General features: G+C 44.8%; 1 protein-coding gene across 2 annotated transcripts in view; it reads left to right on the top strand.

The window, feature by feature from the left end:
- The window catches only part of LOC141153875 (antigen WC1.1-like), a 193693-nt gene that overhangs the window by 158753 nt on the left and 14973 nt on the right, over positions 1–19967 (top strand). For both annotated transcript variants that reach the window (XM_073639116.1, XM_073639115.1), the window contains 4 exons: positions 7081–7218; positions 9063–9161; positions 10534–10611; positions 14055–14138. In XM_073639116.1, coding sequence (XP_073495217.1) covers positions 7081–7218; positions 9063–9161; positions 10534–10611; positions 14055–14138 — 399 coding nt within the window. The remainder of the gene's footprint in view (positions 1–7080; positions 7219–9062; positions 9162–10533; positions 10612–14054; positions 14139–19967) is intronic.

Here is a 19967-nt window from a genome sequence, read left to right as displayed (position 1 = left end):
CCTTTCCCTTACCTGGCCGGGGACTGAGAACGGCCAAACTCCCCTGTAAATAGTTGCGCTTCCTAAGGCGCCCCCTAATGGTTTTATAAGGAACTGCTTTTCAAAAGACCGTCGCACTGTACCTGGTCACGAGTTGCACGGTGACCAGAGGAGGAAGAAAGAAAGAGACGACGAGAATGTTATTTATATAAATATATCTACTGTTTTATATAATGTTTTATATGTTTATAAAAATTTGTATGTTTTGGTGTTTTTTTGTCTTTGCAGCCCGAGGACGTGCTGTGGTTTACCAGGGGGGAATGTAGCACCCTGAGGATTCGGCTGCTACAGGAGTATTGCACCTCAACCCAGAGGTGTGATATTCCACTCCCGGGTAAGGAAGGAGTGTGGAACTGAGCTCAGATAGACTGCATGCACTACATACATCCCATTCCAGAGGAGCAGGCCGACGGCACTCCCACTTAGAAATGTGCAGGTGCGACCGAGCCTGTTCCTGGCTGGAGTGGGAGGGGGGAGGAACATCCCATGTAGTGTAGGGGCAGATAGGGGGAGCAGTCTGGGTAGTGGTAGGAGCTCATTGGGTGCTGGTCACCTGAGCTCACACATAGAGGGATATATAAGGAGGGCACCAACTAGGATCAGGGTCAGACGCAGAGAGTAAGTCAGATGCAGAGGACAAGCCTGCAGAAAGAGAGAGAGGAAGAAACAACAGCCCTGGAGAGAGAGTGGAGTAAAGAAGGAGACCCAGAGGGGGACAAAGAAGGGACCCAAGAACCCAAATAAGAACACCGGGTGAGGAGTCAGCAGAAGGGTACCGGAACCCAAGCTGGTGGGGGTAAAGACATTCCCCAGCCAGAGACCGGAGACCGTGGGCAGAGACTGTCACGGTCACCCACTACATTCACCCTGAAGGCGCACCACATGGAGGGTCAGGGAACCTGAGGCCAAAGGTTGCCCAACAGAAGGCCCGAGGGAGCTGGATTTAGGTGAATCACTGGTGGGGACGGCTGAAGGAAGGACAGAGGGAGAGCTCAGGGCCACGCTCCGGACTTGTTTGGGGGTTGGCCGGATCCAGGACCTGGTGGACGCAGCACGGCTCGGGAGGTCACTTGGAGCTAGAGTGACCAGGAACATCTGCAGTAAGTAAAGACCCTTAACTGCACTACCTGAGTCTGTCATCATTACCGGCTGCACCGCACCACCACAACCCCCATCCTCTGCGCCTGTCCCCTCTGAGGCTATACCCCTCCCGTTGGGGGTTATCCCACCAAGCTGCGCATCCACCATCAGCCTCAGCGGACCCTGCTGCAGCGGCGGCCACAGTGACCGCATCACAACGGGTGGCGTAGTCGACACAACGAACTTTAATAACATCAGTAAAGACTGCCACATAACCCTGAGCTTGACGCCCTGGGCACGGGACCGGGTCACAGCCGCTCGGAGACTACAACCCCCCATCTGATCCGGTGCCGGGTATTCCCCTCAAAAAGGAATATGTCCCAGGGGGCGCGTCATATACATATGTCTTGGTGTGAAAGGTGCATGGGAATACACCTCCCAAGAAAAAACACTGGCTCAATCCAGCCCTTGTTCATTTATATAAGAGTCAGCCTGTCAGCAGTTTCAGTTGACAGGCGTATGCGCTTATCAGTTATAATTCCACCAGCAGCACTAAAAACTCGCTCTGATAAAACACTGGCGGCAGGGCAAGCCAGGACTTCCAAGGCATAGAGAGCCAGTGCATTCCACGTATCCAGCTTGGATACCCAATAATTATAAGGCACAGAGGAATCACGGAGGAAGTTGGTATGGTTGGCAAGGTACTGCCTCAGCATCTTCCTAAACTTTGCACTCCTTGTGAGAGTACCCCGGGCCTCAGGGCCTGTGTGACGGGAGGGGCTGAAAAAACTCTCCCATAACTTTGACAGTGTTCCCCTGCCTCTGCTGGATTGAAGTTGTGTCTCTCTCGCCTGTACTCCTTGGTTGTCCAACGAAGAATGCCCTCTGCCGCCAGCGTTTTCAAATGGGATTTTTTTTTAATTGTTCCGCAACAAGGGCCTACTGGTACAGCCCCATTTTTGTAGACCTGTCCACCTCAGGAATAAGAGATATGAAGTTCTCCTTGTAGCATGGGTCTAGAAGTGTCACCAACCAGTAATGACTGTCATCCAAAATTTTGAGAATGCGAGGGTTATGGGAAAGGCAGCGTAACATAAACTCAGCCATGCATGCCAGACTACTAACAGGCAAGACTTCCGTGTCCTCACCAAGAGGATGACTGACCATGCTCTCCTCCTCCTCTCTATCCTTTGGCCATCCACGCTGAACATGCGATAAGACAGCTGTGCTGGTAGCACTATCTATAGTGGATGAAACTAGCTCCTGTCCTTCCTCCTCCTCCTCTTCCTCATTGTCACCCAATCCACGTTGGGATGAGATGAGGCTGGACTGTGTGTAATCACACTGTATGGTTCCTTGCTCCATCTCATCGTGCTCCGCCTGCATTGCATCCTCTTTGATTGTGAGCAGAGAGCGTTTCAGAAGACAGAAAAGTGGGATGGTGATGCTAATTATGGCATCATCACCGCTCACCATCTTGGTGGAGTCCTCAAAGTTTTGGAGGATGGTACATATTTCTGACATCCATGTCCACTACTGAGGTCTTATGTGTGGACTATGAACTGAATACCGACGGCCTTGTTTATACTTGTACTCAACAACTGCCCTCTTCTGCTCTCAAATCCTTCCCAACATCTGCAGTGTAGAGTTCCAATGCGTGGGGACATCACACACCAGTCTATGAGCCGGAAACTGCAAACCCTGCTGAAACATGGCAAGGGTGGCTGAAGCTGTAGCTGACTTTCTAAAATGGGCACATAGGCGGCGTACTTTAACAAGCAGATCCGGCAGCTCAGTGTAGGATTTGAGAAATCACTGAACCACGATGTTAAGCACATGGGCCAGGCATGGTACGTGTGTGAGCTTGCCTCGCCTAAGAGCCGCCACCAGGTTCCGGCCATTGTCACACACGAACATGCCTGGTTGTAGGTTCAGCGGTGTGAGCCACAGATCTGCCTGCTCTTTCAGAGCAGTCCAAAACTCTTCAGCATTGTGCGGTTTGTCACCTAAGCATATTAGCTTCAGCACAGCCTCTTGCCGCTTGGTCGAGGCAGTGCTGCAGTGCTTCCAGCTTGTGACTGATGTGGTCATTTCGGAGTTGGAGGCTGAAGAGGGGGAGGAAGCTGAGGAGGATGAGGTGCAGGAGCTGTAGACCGTGGGGGCAACACTGATTGACCTAGGGCCCGCAATCCTTGGCGTCGGGAGGACATGTTCCGTCCCAAGGTCCACTGGGTTCCGGCTTCCACTATGTTAACCCAGTGTGCCGTCAGGGAGATGTACCGTCCCTGCCCACAAGCACTTATTCACGTTCCCATGGTTAGGTGGACTTTCCAGGTAACTGCATTGTTGAGGGCACGGCTAATGTTTTGGGACATATGATTGTGCAATGCAGGGACGGCACACTGGGAGAAATAGTGACGGTTGGCGACCAAGTACCGAGGTACGGCCACCGCCATCAGGTTGCGGAATGCTTCCGTCTCCACAAGCCCAAAAGGCAACATTTCGAGCGCAAGCAGTCGTGAAATGTGAGAATTTAGTAGTGTGGCCTGTGGGGCGTTGGCTGCATATTTAGGCTTGCGTTCTAAGGACTGGGGTATGGACAACTGAACGCTGCGCTGGGAAAAGGACAAGGACGTGCTTCCTGTTGCTGCTACTTGAGAGTGCGCAACGACAGGTGCAGGGCAGGAGGCATCTTTGCATGCACCATGGACAGGGAATTGGCTTGCATGCACAACAGCGGAAGAAGCAATGGTGCCACCTGCAGACACTTTTCCTGGACCCTGGGGTTCGGCCCACAAAGTCAGGTGCTTTGCTGCAATGTGCCTGATCATGCTGGTGGTGGTCAAGCTGGTTGTTTTGCCACCCCTGCTGATGCTGGCCTGGAAGGTGGTGCAAATGGCCTTTTTGGGGTTATCGGCAGAGGCTTTAAAAAGCAACCTGACTGGAGAAGACCTAACAGTTGTACTGGCAACTTCCTTCGTGTTGGTGTTACGGGGAATGGTTGCCTGCCTTCTGTCTGCGGCCACCACACTGCTTCTTCCTCCCTGTTGGGGAGCTCTGCCTCCCTCCCCGTGTGTGCTGCTGTCCATGCTCTGCATGTCCTCCTGCCAGGTTGGGTCAGTTACTATATCATCCACCACCTCATCTTCCACTTCCACACCCTGGTCCTCCTCCTGACTTTCTGACAATTGTGTCTCATCATCGTCCACCTCTTGTGACACTTTCCCACCGTTGCCTTCATGTGACTGTGGCTGCTCAAATATTTGAGCATCGCTACACGCGATCTCCTCTTGCCCTGCTTCCAGTGGACCGGGCGAGAGTCCGAATCTGGAAAAGCGCACTGCTCTTCAGAGTGTCCAATTGTGGGATCAGTTGTCTCTGGGCACTCGGCATGGTTGGAGGAAGGAGGATAAGGGTGAGAAATATGCGGTCCAGACTCATGGCTACTGAGACTTGACCGTGTGAAAGACACTGTGGTGGTGGTGTTGGTGGCTAAGTGACTGGAAGCATTATCCGCTATCCAACCAACAACCTTTTGACACTGCTCTGGGTTCAATAGTGGTGTGCTGCGGTCCCCTAGAAATTGGAACAGGAAGGTCGGGCGAGAAGATGTGGGTGTTTGTTATGGCACAATTTCAGCTTGCCCACGGCCTTGTCCTCGGCCTCTGCATGCACCATCACCATCACGTCCAGTTCCCCGTCCCTTGCCACGTGCCTTGCCCATTTTAAATGGAGGACAGTATCTTCCACGCTCACTACAAATGACTGAGTTTGGAGCGAACTTATATGTGATCCGTGTGACGGAGAAAACGGAGTTTTAAATTCCTGCCCTTTAGGTAACTAGTTTGAACAGCAAACTGGTGTGAATTGCTCCACTGACACACTAAAGGAAATTTTTAATGGAGGCCAGAAATGGCAGTATTTTCTGACAACATATATGTGATCCGTGTGACGGAGAAAACAGAGTTTTCAATACCTGGCCTGTAGGTAAATAGTTTGAACAGCAAACTGGTGCGATTTGCTTCACTGACACACTGAAGGAAATTTTTAATCGAGGCCAGAAATGGCAGTATTTTTTGACAACATAAATGTGATCCATGTAACTAGTTTGAACAGCAAACCGGTGTCAAAAATGTTACTGACACAGTGAAAAAAAATGGGAATGGAGGTCAAAAATGGCAGTATTTTCTGAAAACGTATATGTGATCCGTGTGATGGAGAAAACACAGTTTTAAATAGCTGGATTTCTTGCGCTGTGATATGGAAAGAACCTGGCAGTATTCTGCAGTGCCAACAAGCAAATGGCGCAGAAAAACTGTGTTCTCTGGATTGCTTTTTATGCAAATAATGACGATTAAGATCCAAAAAAAAATATTCCTGGCCCCTGAAACTTGGGCCTTTGTATAGAAATATCTATCAGCAGCAGAAGGTAGAATTGGAATGGAGCCTCTTGTGCTATATGCACTGCAGTCTGCTATATACCCTGCCTGCCTGCTTATATACACTACCTGCCTGATATCTCTGCAGATGGATTAGTTAGTCCTCAAAAGGACTGTGTGTTAAGATGGATATGTGTAATGTACGGTATTTCTCCCTACACTACCTAATACACAAGCAAATCTCTTCCTGACGCAGCAGCAGCTTTTCCTACTCTGTCTGATTCCGAAGTGACTGTGACGAGCATGGCGGCACCAGGTCTGATATAGACCTGATGACGCTGTGCGGCCAGCCAATCACTGTAATGTCACAACCACCATGGCTGCAGCATTACAATGAGTGGCAGGCAATCCCTGCATGTTGATTGGCTCTCTAAAGAACGCCAAACATGCAGGGAGGGGCCCTGAGCTCCTGCCGTGCAACCCCAGAAATACTCGGTGAGCGCCGAGCATCTTGAGCAGTGAGATGCTCAGGCGAGCACCGAGCAGAAGCGAGCATGCTCACTCATCACTAATTCTCACTAATATACTCTAATGACTATTTCATATTTACTTAGAAGACAAATGCTTACATACATGAATTAATTTCATGAATGTAGTCATTGACTGCTTCATGTCCAATATCTAAGATTGGGAGATTTTCCAAAAGTGTCTTAACTTCTAGGCAGATTTCAAATTTGTCAAATTTATCAATGTGGCTAATACTGTTTATAAACTTGGTGCATTTTTAGACTGCGCCCAAAAATTAGCACTAATAGTTTGTCTCATTTTACAAACTGTCAGATTATATGAGCAGCAGAGATGACAAAATCAGTTTAAAAGTAATTGAATTTGCCTCCAATTTTACAAAAAAATTTTGATTCTTTTGAGGGTAAAGTTTTTGTGATTCACTTAGTGTAAGTGCAGCAAAATGGCAGCTGGTCAGCCATCATTTTTGCTGATTTGTAAAGGCTGAAAAAGGCATAAAAAAAATTACTTAGCTAACCATCTGCTCTGCTGCTACAGTCTCACGTCTAGTCCTTAGTGTAGCTCCCTCCAATAACATCTATGACGTCCTTTAAACTCTTCTGGCATCTTTACTTAGTAATAAGGGGTTATCCGAGCACGATCGAGTGCTAACCGGCTATCTTCGGCGTTCAGGCAAGTTTAGAGTTATTAGAAGAGGGATACCGGACTGATAAAAAGGGGAATACATTAATTATAGTTATTATTAAAATAGAACAAATGTTATTATTACATTTTTATTTATTCTAAAAAATCCCAATACACAATTATTACACTAGATTTAAACATTTCAAGTGAAAAGCAATAAAATTTGAAAACTTAGGAAAAATCTCGATTAAAAAGAGTTTAGAAGTGGGGAAAAGTTTGTGTTTAAAAACTGTGGCTCAATTTAGTTTTAGAATTTGGAGTAAATGTGATGAATGTCCGTCTGTGGATAATTCTTCTTAAGCTAATTACAGTCCATTAGATTTCTATACATAATAGATATGATACTTTTTCTCATTTTTCTATTTTATTATAGCCCGGGGTCCAACACCACAACCTGCTTCCTCGAGGACAAATGTGTTTGTTTTAATCTCCATTATTTCCCTGCTCCTTCTTGGTATTGCAATCATTGTCATTATATACATGATTGGACAAGCAAAATGGTATAAAAAAGGTGAGTTTAATAGTAGGATTGATTATATATTCATATTCAAATATACACTACCGTTCAAAAATTTGGGGTCATTTAGAAATTTCATTATTTTTGAAAGAAAAGCCCATTTTTTCAATGAAGCTAACATTATATGAATCAAAAATACACTCTATACATTGTTAATGTGGTAAATGACTATTCAAGCTGCAAACGTCTTGTTTTTATTGCAATATCTACTTAGGTGTATAGTGGCCCATTTCCAACAACCACCACTCCAGTGTTTTAATGGTACATTGTGTTTGCTAACTGTGTAAGAAGGCTAATGGATGTTTAGAAAACTCTAGAAAACCCTTGCACAAGTATGTTAGCCCAGCTGAAAACGGTTTGGCTGATTTGAGAAGCTATAAAATTGACCTTGCTTTGATCTAGTTGAGAATCTGGAGCATTACATTTGTTTGTTCTATGAAACTCTCAAAATGGCCAGAAAAAGAAAACTTTCATGTGAAACTTGACAGCTTATTCTTGTTCTTTGAAATGAAGGCCATTCCATGCGAGAGATTGCTAAGAAACTGAAGATTTCCTACATCGGTGTGTACTACTCCCTTCAGAGGAGAGCACAAACAGGCTCTAACCAGAGTAGAAAGGGAAGTGGGAGGCCCCGCTGCACAACTGAGCAAAAAGACAAGTACATTAGAGTCTCTAGTTTGAGAAATAGACGCCTCACAGCTCCTCAACTGGCACGCAAAACGCCAGTGTCAACGTCTACAGTGAAGAGGCGACTCTGGGATGCTTGCCTTCAGGACAAAGTGGCAAAGAAAAAGCCATATCTGAGACTGGCTAATAAAAGGAAAAGATTAATATGGGCAAAAGAACACAGACATTGGACAGAGGAAGATTGGAAAAAAGTTTTATGGACAGATGAATCAAAGTGTGAGGTGTTTGGATCACACAGAAAAACATTTGTGAGACGCAAAACAACTAAAAAGATGCTGGAAGAGTGCCTGACGCCATCTGTCAAGCATGGTGGAGGTAAAGTGATGGTCTGGGGTTGCTTTGGTGATGGTAAAGTGGGAGATTTGTACAAGGTAAATTGGATTTTGAATAAGGAAGGCTATCACTCCATTTTGCAATGCAATGCCATACCCTGTGGACAGCGCTTGATTGGAGCCAATTTCATCCTACAACAGGACAATGACCCAAAGCACACCTCCAAATTATGAATGAACTATTTAGGGAAGAAGCAGGCAGCTGGTATTCTATCTGTAATGGAGTGGCCAGTGCAGTCACCAGATCTCAGCCCCATTGAGCTCTTGTGGGAGCAGCTTGACCGTATGGTACGCAAAAAGTGCCCATCAAGCCAATCCAACTTGTGGGAGGGGCTTCAGGAAGCATGGGGGGAAATTTCTCAAGATTTCCTCAGCAAATTAACAGCTAGAATGCAAAAGGTCTGCAATGCTGGGATTGCTGCAAAGGGAGCATTCTGTGATGAAAGCAAAGTCTGAAGGAGAAAATTATTCTTTCAAATAAAAATCATTATTTCTAACCTTGTCAATGTCTGACTATATTTTCTATTTATTTGGCAGCTCATTTGATGAATAAAATTTTGATAACACAAAATTGTCTGGGTGACCCCAAACTTTTGAACGGTAGTGTATATACTGTATGTTTCACCATAGTCACTCGCAGTGTAATAACCTGACCCATTCCCATACCTGACCAACATATCCTATAAATCCTCAACATATAAATACCTATGAGAATTGATGTCTTGTTATGTGCCTGTATGGAGCTCTCTGGGTGTCTTTTTTGGGTGCTGCCTAATGTGACATTATTTTTCCTCTCTTCCTTTATACATATATATTTAGTTCTCAGAAATTTTACTTCGGCTTCTATCGATGACCCGGTGTACGAAGAGATTGATTTTGACCTAATAGACAGATACAAGATCTTGACACAAAAATCAGGTCAGTAAACTGTAATAATTATAATATTATCTCTAATTAGAGTTGGTGCAAATCGATTCATAGGATCTATTCCAGCGGTCAAAAAATCCATGACATCTGGAGCCCTGAGAAACGCCAATCCAAATGATAGGCAATCAATATACAATCAGACAACTCCTTTAAAGAAAATCTGTTAAAGAGAGATTCTCTTATTTAATCTGAGAGCAGCATGATCTAGGGGCTGAGACCCTGATTCCAGTGATATGCCACATACTAGTCTCAATACAATCTGTGTTTCATCAACACGAGATTATCAATACAGGACTAGGTGTCTTGTGCCTCCTCATCCAATCCCACTCCCACCACTGATTAGCAGCTGTCACACCAGGTGTAAGTGCAACACAGAAGGAAAAGGGAGATGGAGCCCAGACACTATGGAAAGGGGGAAGTGGAGACCTCCTAGTCTGGTCTAGCGTCACCCTGTCTCAACTAATGTCCCGATATAGCCTGTTCAGCTATCGCCGATATCATGCCTCGCCCTACTTTCCCTGGCGTAAGGCTACGGCTAGGGATGGAAAGAGATGGGCACTAGTCAACCTCCACTAAAACTCTAAAGACAACAAGGTTAGACAAAACAGGGGAAAATGGCTTAGCTTTAGATGAACTCCAAATGTGCACACGGCATCAGACTCCAGAGAGGACGAGGTACTGCTCCTGCTAAGCTTCACAAGTAGAAATTAATATAACAGGCGACTCCCTCTCAGACACACCAGGTATATATATACACCCAGGCCAGAGAGCACACTAGCAAGAGACATGTAGTCGCTCGGTCCTAATGACAGCCTCTTATCTAATTTTCTAATCTTATCTAAGAAGCTGTCTGCAATGCCAAATGTGGAGATCTCCTGCAACCCACTGCAGGGCGACTGTCTGTCACCTCTGACACACCCGTGACAGCAGCTTTCTGTCAATAGACAGTGTACACAGGAAGCTGCCAATCACAGGTGTGGGCGTTGTTATACACAGGAAGCTGCCAATCAGAGGTGTGGGCAGGCTTATACACAGGAAGCTGCCAATCAGAGATGTGGGCGGGGCTATACACAGCTCAGCATTCCAAGCTCTGCTAGATATACAGAAGAGAAAACTGTATCCCAATTGCTGCACCCAGTAAACTAAGTGATACATTACTGGAATCAGGGTCTCTGCCCCTACATTATGCTGCTGTCAGATTACACGATGAAAACCTTCTGACAAATTCTCTTTAAGCACAAAGCAAACTACATCTATTTCAAAGAGACTTATACAAAATTATTCCATGTACAACACAAAAAATAAGATCTTCAATTGTAACCCAATACCTTATATATTATGGACCTGTAATTCTTTTCCATAGGTGATAACCTCAGTAACATTGAAGAGAAGATGGAATACTATACATCCGAAGAGAAAAATGATGAGACACTTGATCAAGGTAATATTTATCACATTGAGCTTTAACTGCTTCCCATTGTGGACAGTTTTCATTTTGCACTCTCATTTTTTCCACTTCCTTCTTCCAAGAGTAATAGCTTTTTAATATTTTCCCAAGACATAGTCATTTAACCCCTCACTGACATATGACGTACCGGTCCGTCATATGCCGGCTCCATGACTTTGATGCAGGCTCACACGCCGAGCCCGCATCTTTCCTTGCACATGATGGCTGATTTATTCAGCCATCATGTGCCTCTAACAGCCGCAGGTATAGTGGATCACCAAGCATGGCTGTTAACCTGTTAAATCCCACTGTCAATCTCTGACAGCAACATTTAACATGCGCCGACAAGGACGCACTCCATTCACGGGGCGCTGATGGGTTGTCATGGAAGCCAGGGGTCTACTGACTACCCTTGTACCTGTCATTATGATCCTCCCATGAAAGCCAGAGTATAGTTGGCATTCATAAGAGATCATGATTTTCACTCTATATAGCAGTGTTGACGCACTGGTATGTATAGTATAAGTGATCGGATGATCGCAGCTTCTAGTCCCCTAAGGGGACTATTTAATAATTAAATAAAAAGTGGAAAAAAGAGTATAAAAGTAAATAAAAAAAAGCACAAAAGTTCAAATTTTGCTCTGCCTTTTGCTCCATTAAAAATAAAACAATAAAAAAATTGAAAAAATACACATACTTGGTATCGCTGCCTTAGTAAAAGTCAGATCTATCAAAATAGAAAATAAATTAATCAGACTAGTTAATGGCGTAACAAAAGAAAATATCAAAACGCCAGAATTATGTTTTTTTGGCCGTTGCAACATTGCAATAAAATACAATAAGAGGTGATCAAAACATCGCATCTATCCCAAAATTGTATCAATAAAAACGCCAGCTTAGTCCTCACACAAGTCCCATAGCCTGAAAAATGAAAACATTACGGGTCTCGGAAAATAGCGACAAAAGCAAAAAAAATGTTCTTACAAATTTCCGAAGTTTTTTTCAATGCTTAAATGAAAAAAAAAAAATACAACTTTGGTATCTGCGAACTCACAATTATGGGGTTTCGATTTTTTTCCTCTGTATGGCATTTACTATACAGATGAATTGATTTTATATTTTCATAGACCAGACTTTTACTGATGCGGTAATACCAAGTTAGTTTATTTTTATTTTTTGTAGCCCCATGGGACTTGAATATGTGATCATTTAATGGTTTGTTCTAATTACTACAAATATTGCAGAAGATGTACTTCTCCTATGAATAGAAAATATAGAGAAAATGTTGTTCGACCATGAAACCCAGCCTGTCCCAGGGTTGCATGGAATATCAAAGATACAGGCATGTAGTCCTTCAGTGGGTCCATGGTTGATATGGCAAGCCAACAGCACCCTGCAATTACATCATGGGGGGGTGGGGGGGATGGGTGGATGGGTGCTATAAAGGTCAGAATTTGTCACCAGGTTTTCACCATGTAATCTGAGAGCAACATGATGTAGGGACAGAGACACTGATGTGTTGAATGCTGTCTTGTTGATGCAATCCCTGTTTTCTCTGCTGCAGGTCTAGCAGAGCTCAGAATGCTGAGCTCTGTATAACCCCGCCCACATCAATGATTAACCTCTGTGTACATTGACAGAATTAAATTTGGTTTCTTTCTCCCAAAATGCCACACTATCTCCAGTGAAGGGATGGAAACAAAAGAGGGACAAAACACAGACAGGCAAAGTCAGCTACTAAATGGACTGTCTATGGAGTAAATACACTGCTCAAAAAAATTAAAGGGAACACTCAAATAACACATCCTAGATCTGAATGAATGAAATATTCTCATTGAATACTTTGTTCTGTACAAAGTTGAATGTGCTGACAACAAAATCACACAAAAATCATCAATGGAAATCAAATTTATTATTAACCAATGGAGGCCTGGATTTGGAGTCACCCCCAAAATTAAAGTGGAAAAACACACTACAGGCTGATCCAACGTTGATGTAATGTCCTTAAAACAAGTCAAAATGAGGCTCCGTATTGTGTGTGGCCTCCACGTGCCTGTATGACCTCCCTACAATGCCTGGGCATGCTCCTGATGAGGCTGAGTATTGTGTGTGTCCTCCACGTGCCTGTATGACCTCCCTACAACGCCTGGGCATGCTCCTGATGAGGTTGCGGATGGTCTCCTGTGGGATCTCCTCCCAGACCTGGACTAAAGCATCCGCCAACTCCTGGACAGTCTGTGGTGCAAAGTGAAGTTGGTGGACGGAGCGAGACATGATGTCCCAGATGTGCTCAATCGGATTCAGGTCTGAGGAACGGGCTGACACACTCCAGCCACATGAGGTCTGGCATTGTCTTACATTAGGAGGAACCCAGAGCCAACCGCACCAGCATATGGTCTCACAAGGGGTCTGAGGATCTCATCTTGGTACCTGCTGGCAGACAGGCTACCTCTGGTGAGCACATGGAGGGCTGTGAGGCCCTCCAAAGAAATGCCACCCCACACCATTACTGACCCACTGCTAAACCGGTCATGCTGAAGGATGTTGCAGGCAGCAGATCGCTCTCCATGGCATCTCCAGACTCTGTCACATCTGTCACATGTGCTCAGTGGGAACCTGCTTTCATCTGTGAAGAGCACAGGGCGCCAGTGGTGACTTTGCCAATCCTGGTGTTTAGTGGCAAATGCCAAGCATCCTGCACGGTGTTGGGCTGTTAGCACAACCCCCATCTGTGGATGTCGGGCCCTCATACCACCCTCATGGAGTCAGTTTCTAACTGTTTCTGCAGACACATGCACATTTTTGGCCTGCTGGAGGTAATTTTGCAGGGCTCTGGCAGTGCTCCTCCTGTTCCTCCTTGCACAAAGGCGGAGGTAGCGGACCTGCTGCTGGGTTGTTGCCCTCCTATGGCCCCCTCCACGTCTCCTGGTGTACTGGCCTGTCTCTTGGTAGCGCCTCCAGCCTCTGGACACTACGCTGACAGACACAGCAAACCTTCTTGCCACAGCTTGCATTGATGTGCCACCCTGGATGAGCTGCACTACCTGAGCAACTTCTGTGGGTTGTAGCGTCCGTCTCATGCTACCACAAGTGTGAAAGCACAACCAAAATTCAAAACTGACCAAAACATCATCCAGAAAGCATTGATACTGAGATGTGGTCTGTGGAGCCCACCTGCAGAACCACTCCTTAATTGAGTGTGTCTTGATAATTGCCAATAATTTCCATCTATTGTCTATTCCATTTGCACAACAGCTTGTGAAATTGATTGTCAATCAGTGTTGCTTCCTAAGTGGACAGTTTGATTTCACAGAAGTTTGATTTACTTGGAGTTATATTCTGTTGTTTAAGTGTTCCTTTTATTTTTTTGAGCAGTGTATTAATGATATTGGAAATATGTAAATCATTCCTAGTAATATATCATCACTGTCGTTTAGGTTTGCCTTTGGAGGAGACTTCAGGATATGGATATGATGACACTGGATATGAGAGAAGTAATGAAGAAGTAGCTGAGAGAAATGGTGAAGACTTACTGAAATGTATCTGTATTATAAAATTCTGCCTTTTGAGGGAAAAATGATAAAAAATGATAGTCTCATTATATCTATACTTTATCCCTATCTTATTAGAAGGTATATCAGGAAAACAACATCCCCAACCCCTTTGATAATTTTTTTAGCTCTCCTTCAGCTAGTTTGTGGTGTATTGTCTACATCCTAAACTTCCTGATAATTCTACCTCTGTGCCTCAGACTATATTTTCCAAGAGGCAACGCTCTATCTGTTCCAAAGGTCATACACTTCCACCCTCAGTGCCCATACAATCCACCAACAAAGCACCATCCTGAGACTCCTATACAGTCTCAAGATGGATAAATCACTGCACACAATTCCTCCTTCCTGACATTCCTAGTACCTAGCCTAGATATGTTATCTTGAGACTCTCCTATAGTCAGTAATGTTACTTGTGCTGACACTGGCAAAACACAGGCATAGTTTACTTCATGGGAGCAATAAGTCAGATAATGTTTCATGTATTATAATGTATTGTAGCATTGTAGAATGCACAGTACCACTTTCTCTGACCAAAGTAAATAGTTGATAATATTATTTATGTGTGAATTCTACAATGTCTGTGTCCTTTCTTTTATCTTCCTCCCTCCATGTGCACATTTCCAGTCACTCTAATCTTGCCTAGAATCATAGGCCACTCCTTCCATGACATCATCATTCAGAATTTGGTTTATTTTGTGCATTGAACAGACTGTATGTGTCGCAGGTGTGTCAGAGGTGACATACAGTCCCCCTGCAGTGGGTTGCAGGAGATCTCCACGTTTGGCATTGCAGACAGCTGCTTAGATAGGAGGCTGTCTTTAGGACTAAGTGACTACCTCTCTCTTGCTAGTTTGCTCTCTGGCCTGGGTGTATATATACCTGGTGTGTCTGAGAGGGCGTTGCTGGTTACATTCATTTCTACTTGTGAAGCTAAGCAGGAGCAGTACCTTGTCCTCTCTGGAGTTTGAGGCCGTGTGCACATTTGGAGTTCCTCTAAAGCTAAGCCATTTTCCCTTGTTTTGTCTACCCTTGTTGTCTTTAGAGTTTTAGAGGAGGTTGACTAGTGCTCATTAGAGATGAGCGGAGTTCGACTCGAACTGTTCGCCAATCTCAAATTCTAGCTGTTTTGGGCGGTGTTCGAGCCGTTCAACAAACCTGAATGATTTGAAAAAAATTCGGCTGTTCGAGGTTATGTTCGATAACTGTTCGTGCACCAAAATCATAACTGGATTTTTTCTCAGTAATGATGAAAATTAATGTTAATACGCAGTTTGAGTGTACAGCGGGGCGGGGGGAGGGGCAGGGGATGGATCTCTGCAGGAATAATGAAGATCTCCATTTTTTTTTCTCTTTCCCGCATTTACAGTGGGGAGGTGCAGTCTGTCAGCATATCAGCAGCGCACACACGGAGCGAAGTCCTTTTTTTCACACAAGCAAGGGCATGTCTCATTGGCAGTGTATGTCACATGTCCTTGCCATATAAGACCCAGCTATTTTCCCCGTCGCCACCATTTTCTCACTGCTGCAGCTGCGTGTTAGACGGCACCGCTGTTGCTGTGTGCGCTATAGTTTGTTAATTTCAAGCCAATTTTCGCACAAATCTACAGATAGCTTGGGAGTAGGGAAGAGTTGTGATTGCAGTCCTTTTAAGCACTAGGTTACATAATTTCATACGACTTTTATCAGGCAGGTCTGTGCTCTTAAATAGATAGGTTGGGAGTAAAGACTAAATGTAATTGCAGTCCTTTTCAGGGCTAGGTTATATCAGTTCCTATCACTTTTTGCCAGGCAGGTCTGTGCCAGTGCTGTGCAAGTTTTTTCACAGTATTTGGTTTAATCTAGCAAAGCAAATCCTTTTTGGCCTATTGCAGAGTGTGTTAGTCAGTGGAGTAGCCTATCTGTGTTGCAAGCTACACCACCTGTGTTTAGAATACAAATTTTTTCACTGCACCTAGTGAAGTAAAACCTTTTGGGCATAGCATCATTCTATTAGTCCATCTATACTAACCTCCACCAGGTTGCAAATTCAATATAATTTTTTTCTACATCTAGCTCTGAAAAAATATTTAGGCTTCTAGCAGTGTGTGGGACTTGTTCTATTAGGCCATCTATACTAACCTCCATCAGGTTGCAAATTCAATATAATTTTTTTCTACATGTAGCTTTGAAAAAATATTTCAGCTTGTAGCAGTGTGTGGGACTTGTTCTATTAGTCCATCTATACTGACCTCCATCAGGTTGCAAATTCAATATAATTTTTTTCTGCATCTAGCTCTGAAAAAATATTTCAGCTTCTAGCAGTGTGTGGGACTTGTTCTATTAGTCCATCTATACTGACCTCCATCAGGTTGCAAATTCAATATAATTTTTTTCTGCATCTAGCTCTGAAAAAAATATTTCAGCTTGTAGCAGTGTGTAGAACTTGTTCTATTAGTCCATCTATACTAACCTCCATCAGGATGCAAATTCAATATAATTTTTGTCTGCATCTAGCTCTGAAAAAATATTTAGGCTTCTAGCAGTGTGCGGGACTTGTTCTATTATTCCATCTATACTAACCTCCATCAGGTTGCAAATTCAATATAATTTTTTTCTACATCTAGCTCTGAAAAAATATTTCGGCTTCTAGCAGTTTGTGGAACTTGTTCTATTAGTCCATCTATACTAACCTCCTTCAGGTTGCAAATTCAATATAATTTTTTTCTGCCTGTAGCTATGAAAAAATATTTCAGCTTGTAGCAATGTGTGGGACTGGTTCTATTAGTCCATCTATACTGACCTCCATCAGCTTGCAAATTCAATATAATTTTTTTCTGCATCTAGCTCTGAAAAAATATTTCAGCTTCTAACAGTGTGTGGGACTTGTTCTATTAGTCCATCTATACTAACCTCCATCAGGTTGCAAATTCAATATAATTTTTTTCTACATCTAGCTCTGAAAAAATATTTAGGCTTCTAGCAGTGTGTGGGACTTGATCTATTAGTCCATCTATACTTACCTCCATCAGGTTGCAAATTCAATACAATTTTTTTCTGCATGTAGCTCTGAAAAAAATATTTCAGCTTGTAGCAGTGTGTGGGATTTGTTCTATTAGTCCATCTATACTGACCTCCATCAGGTTGCAAATTCAATATAATTTTTTTCTGCATCTAGCTCTGAAAAAATATTTAGGCTTCTAGCAGTGTGTGGGACTTGTTCTATTAGTCCATCTATACTAACCTCCATCAGGTTGCAATTTCAATATAATTTTTTTCTGCATGTAGCTTTGAAAAAATATTTCAGCTCGTAGCAGTGTGTGGGACTTGTTCTATTAGTTCATTTATACTGACCTCCATCAGGTTGCATATTCAATATAATTTTTATCTGCATCTAACTCTGAAAAAATATTTGGGCTTCTAGCAGTGTGTGGGACTTGTTCTATTAGTCCATCTATACTGACCTCCATCAGGTTGCAAATTCAATATAATTTTTTTCTGCATCTAGCTCTGAAAAAATATTTGGGCTTCTAGCTGTGTGTGGGACTTGTTCTATTAGTCCATCTATACTGACCTCCATCAGGTTGCAAATTGAATATAATTTTTTTCTGCATCTAACCCAGCCAATACTTTTGGCCTAATACCACAGTTTGGCCACTCAGCTCTGCCCGGTTCCCATCCATTGTTTTTTTGTGCAAACAACTCCAGAGTTGTGAATTAGTTAACCACCAAAATGAGTGGAAAAAGGCCTGCTGCTGGTGGAAAGGGGAATGTAACATACCTGGCGGCGTCCTTGCATGGTGGTCCATCTCCCACTGTGCAAGAGGGCGCACTTGATCTCCTGTCCAGAATGTCTCTCTGGCTTCCCTCCATGCTGTCTGTTTGTGTCTGTTTCTGCTGCTTAAGGGCGGCGCCCGATCACTTCCTGCCTTTTGTACCTGCTGTGGGTCACACCCCTTGTGCATCCTCAGCCTATTGCTGTCTGTCACTTGGTATATAGCTCAGCAGCTCCCCTCTATCGTTGCCTGAGCATAGTGTTTCCTTCAGTGTGTGCTTGCACTCTGAAGGTGCCAGGTCCCGTCTCTTGTCTCCTGCTTTTTGTATCAGTTCCCGTGTCTGAACTGAGTCCTGTATGTCTCCTGCTTTGCGGTATCAGCTCCCGTGTCTGAACTGTGTCCTGTATGTCTTCTGCTTTGCGGTATCAGCTCCCGTGTCTGAACTGAGTCCTGTATTTCTCCTGCTTTGCGGTTTCAGCTCCCGTGTCTGAACTGAGTCCTGTATGTCTCCTGCTTTGCGGTATCAGCTCCCGTGTCTGAACTGTGTCCTGTATGTCTTCTGCTTTGCGGTATCAGCTCCCGTGTCTGAACTGAGTCCTGTATTTCTCCTGCTTTGCGGTTTCAGCTCCCGTGTCTGAACTGAGTCCTGTATGTCTCCTGCTTTGCGGTATCAGCTCCCGTGTCTGAACTGTGTCCTGTATGTCTTCTGCTTTGCGGTATCAGCTCCCGTGTCTGAACTGAGTCCTGTATTTCTCCTGCTTTGCGGTTTCAGCTCCCGTGTCTGAACTGAGTCCTGTATGTCTCCTGCTTTTCGGTATTAGTTCCCGTGTCTGAACTGAGTCCTTTCTGTGTTCTCTTGTCTGTCCTGTCTGAACACGCTCCTAGCCTGTTCCTCCTGCCTTCTAGGGGCCGATTACCTAGACCCGCTCCTGTATCTTGTCTGTCCTGTCTGAACACGCTCCTTGCCTGTTCGTCCCGCCTCTCTGGGGGCAGTATTCCCAGACCCGCTCCTGTATCCCGCTGCAGTGTCGGTCTCCTCCGTACACTCAGTTCCAGTCTGAACTCTCTCCTATCCTTTACCTGTTTTTGCCTCTATGTCCGTTCCCTTCCTTTTTCTGCAGAGTCTGAACTCGTACCTAACTCCTGCCAGTTGTCTCTGTACTCCCGTTTGTGAGTTTGTGGTCCACTCGCTACTTCACTGCAAGTACCCTGTGGGTGTCTGGCTCTGCCTTTCCCTTCCTGTCTGTTCCGTGTGAACAGAGCCCTGTCCTCCCTGCTCAGCCTTGTCTGCACTCTAGCCGTGCTTGCCTGTACCCCTTTGCCTGTATTGTTCCTGTGTCCCGGTGTGTACTGGGTCCTATCCCGCCTGTGTTCCTACCTGCTAGTGCCTCCCTGTCTGCACTCTAGCTGTGCTTGCCTTTACCCCCCTGCCTGCATACCCGCCTGCCTGCATACCAGTCGTGCCTGCCTATACCCACCAGTCTGTGTGCCAGCCTACCAGCCTGTTCCTGTATTCCCCTGTGTGGGTCAACAGCCGTGTCCGGGGTCTGTCCTGGAGTAGCACCTGGTCCCTCTGCTCGGTTCCTCCTTGGTGCACTGGCGTCATATGCCGTCGTGCGACCCTGGTCGGATCGGGTGAATACTTAGTCACGCCCCTCCAGGCATTCACTCTCCGGCACGGTCCAGTGGAATCACTACCAATCACACGCACACGCCGCTTAGCCCGGGCGTGTGCATAACAGGGAATAGTCGTGTTGGGAAGGGGAAAAAAGGTGGTGTCCGTGGGGTAGGTGTTAAAGCAACAGTGACATCTGCAGAAGAAAGACCATCTTCCAGCCAAACTAAAATGTCTACTTCTTTTAGCGGACAATGTGATAAGATCCCTTTCTTATGGCCACGCCAATCGCTATAAATTCCAGATGAGGCACAAAAACAGCAGGTGCTTCAACGGATATCAAGTGCTCCTTTAAGAGGGCTCTCCTCCACCTCAACTTCAACATCACAAATACTCCAGTCCTCAGAGGTGTCACCCCAATCGCACTTG

The sequence above is a fragment of the Phyllobates terribilis genome, unplaced genomic scaffold (assembly GCF_046119375.1).
Source record: "Phyllobates terribilis strain yellow unplaced genomic scaffold, ASM4611937v1 Scaffold_7__3_contigs__length_470593459, whole genome shotgun sequence".
Classification (NCBI taxonomy): Eukaryota; Metazoa; Chordata; class Amphibia; order Anura; family Dendrobatidae; genus Phyllobates; species Phyllobates terribilis.
Note: the sequence above shows the minus strand (reverse complement) of the source record. Positions and strands in the feature narration are given on the sequence as shown.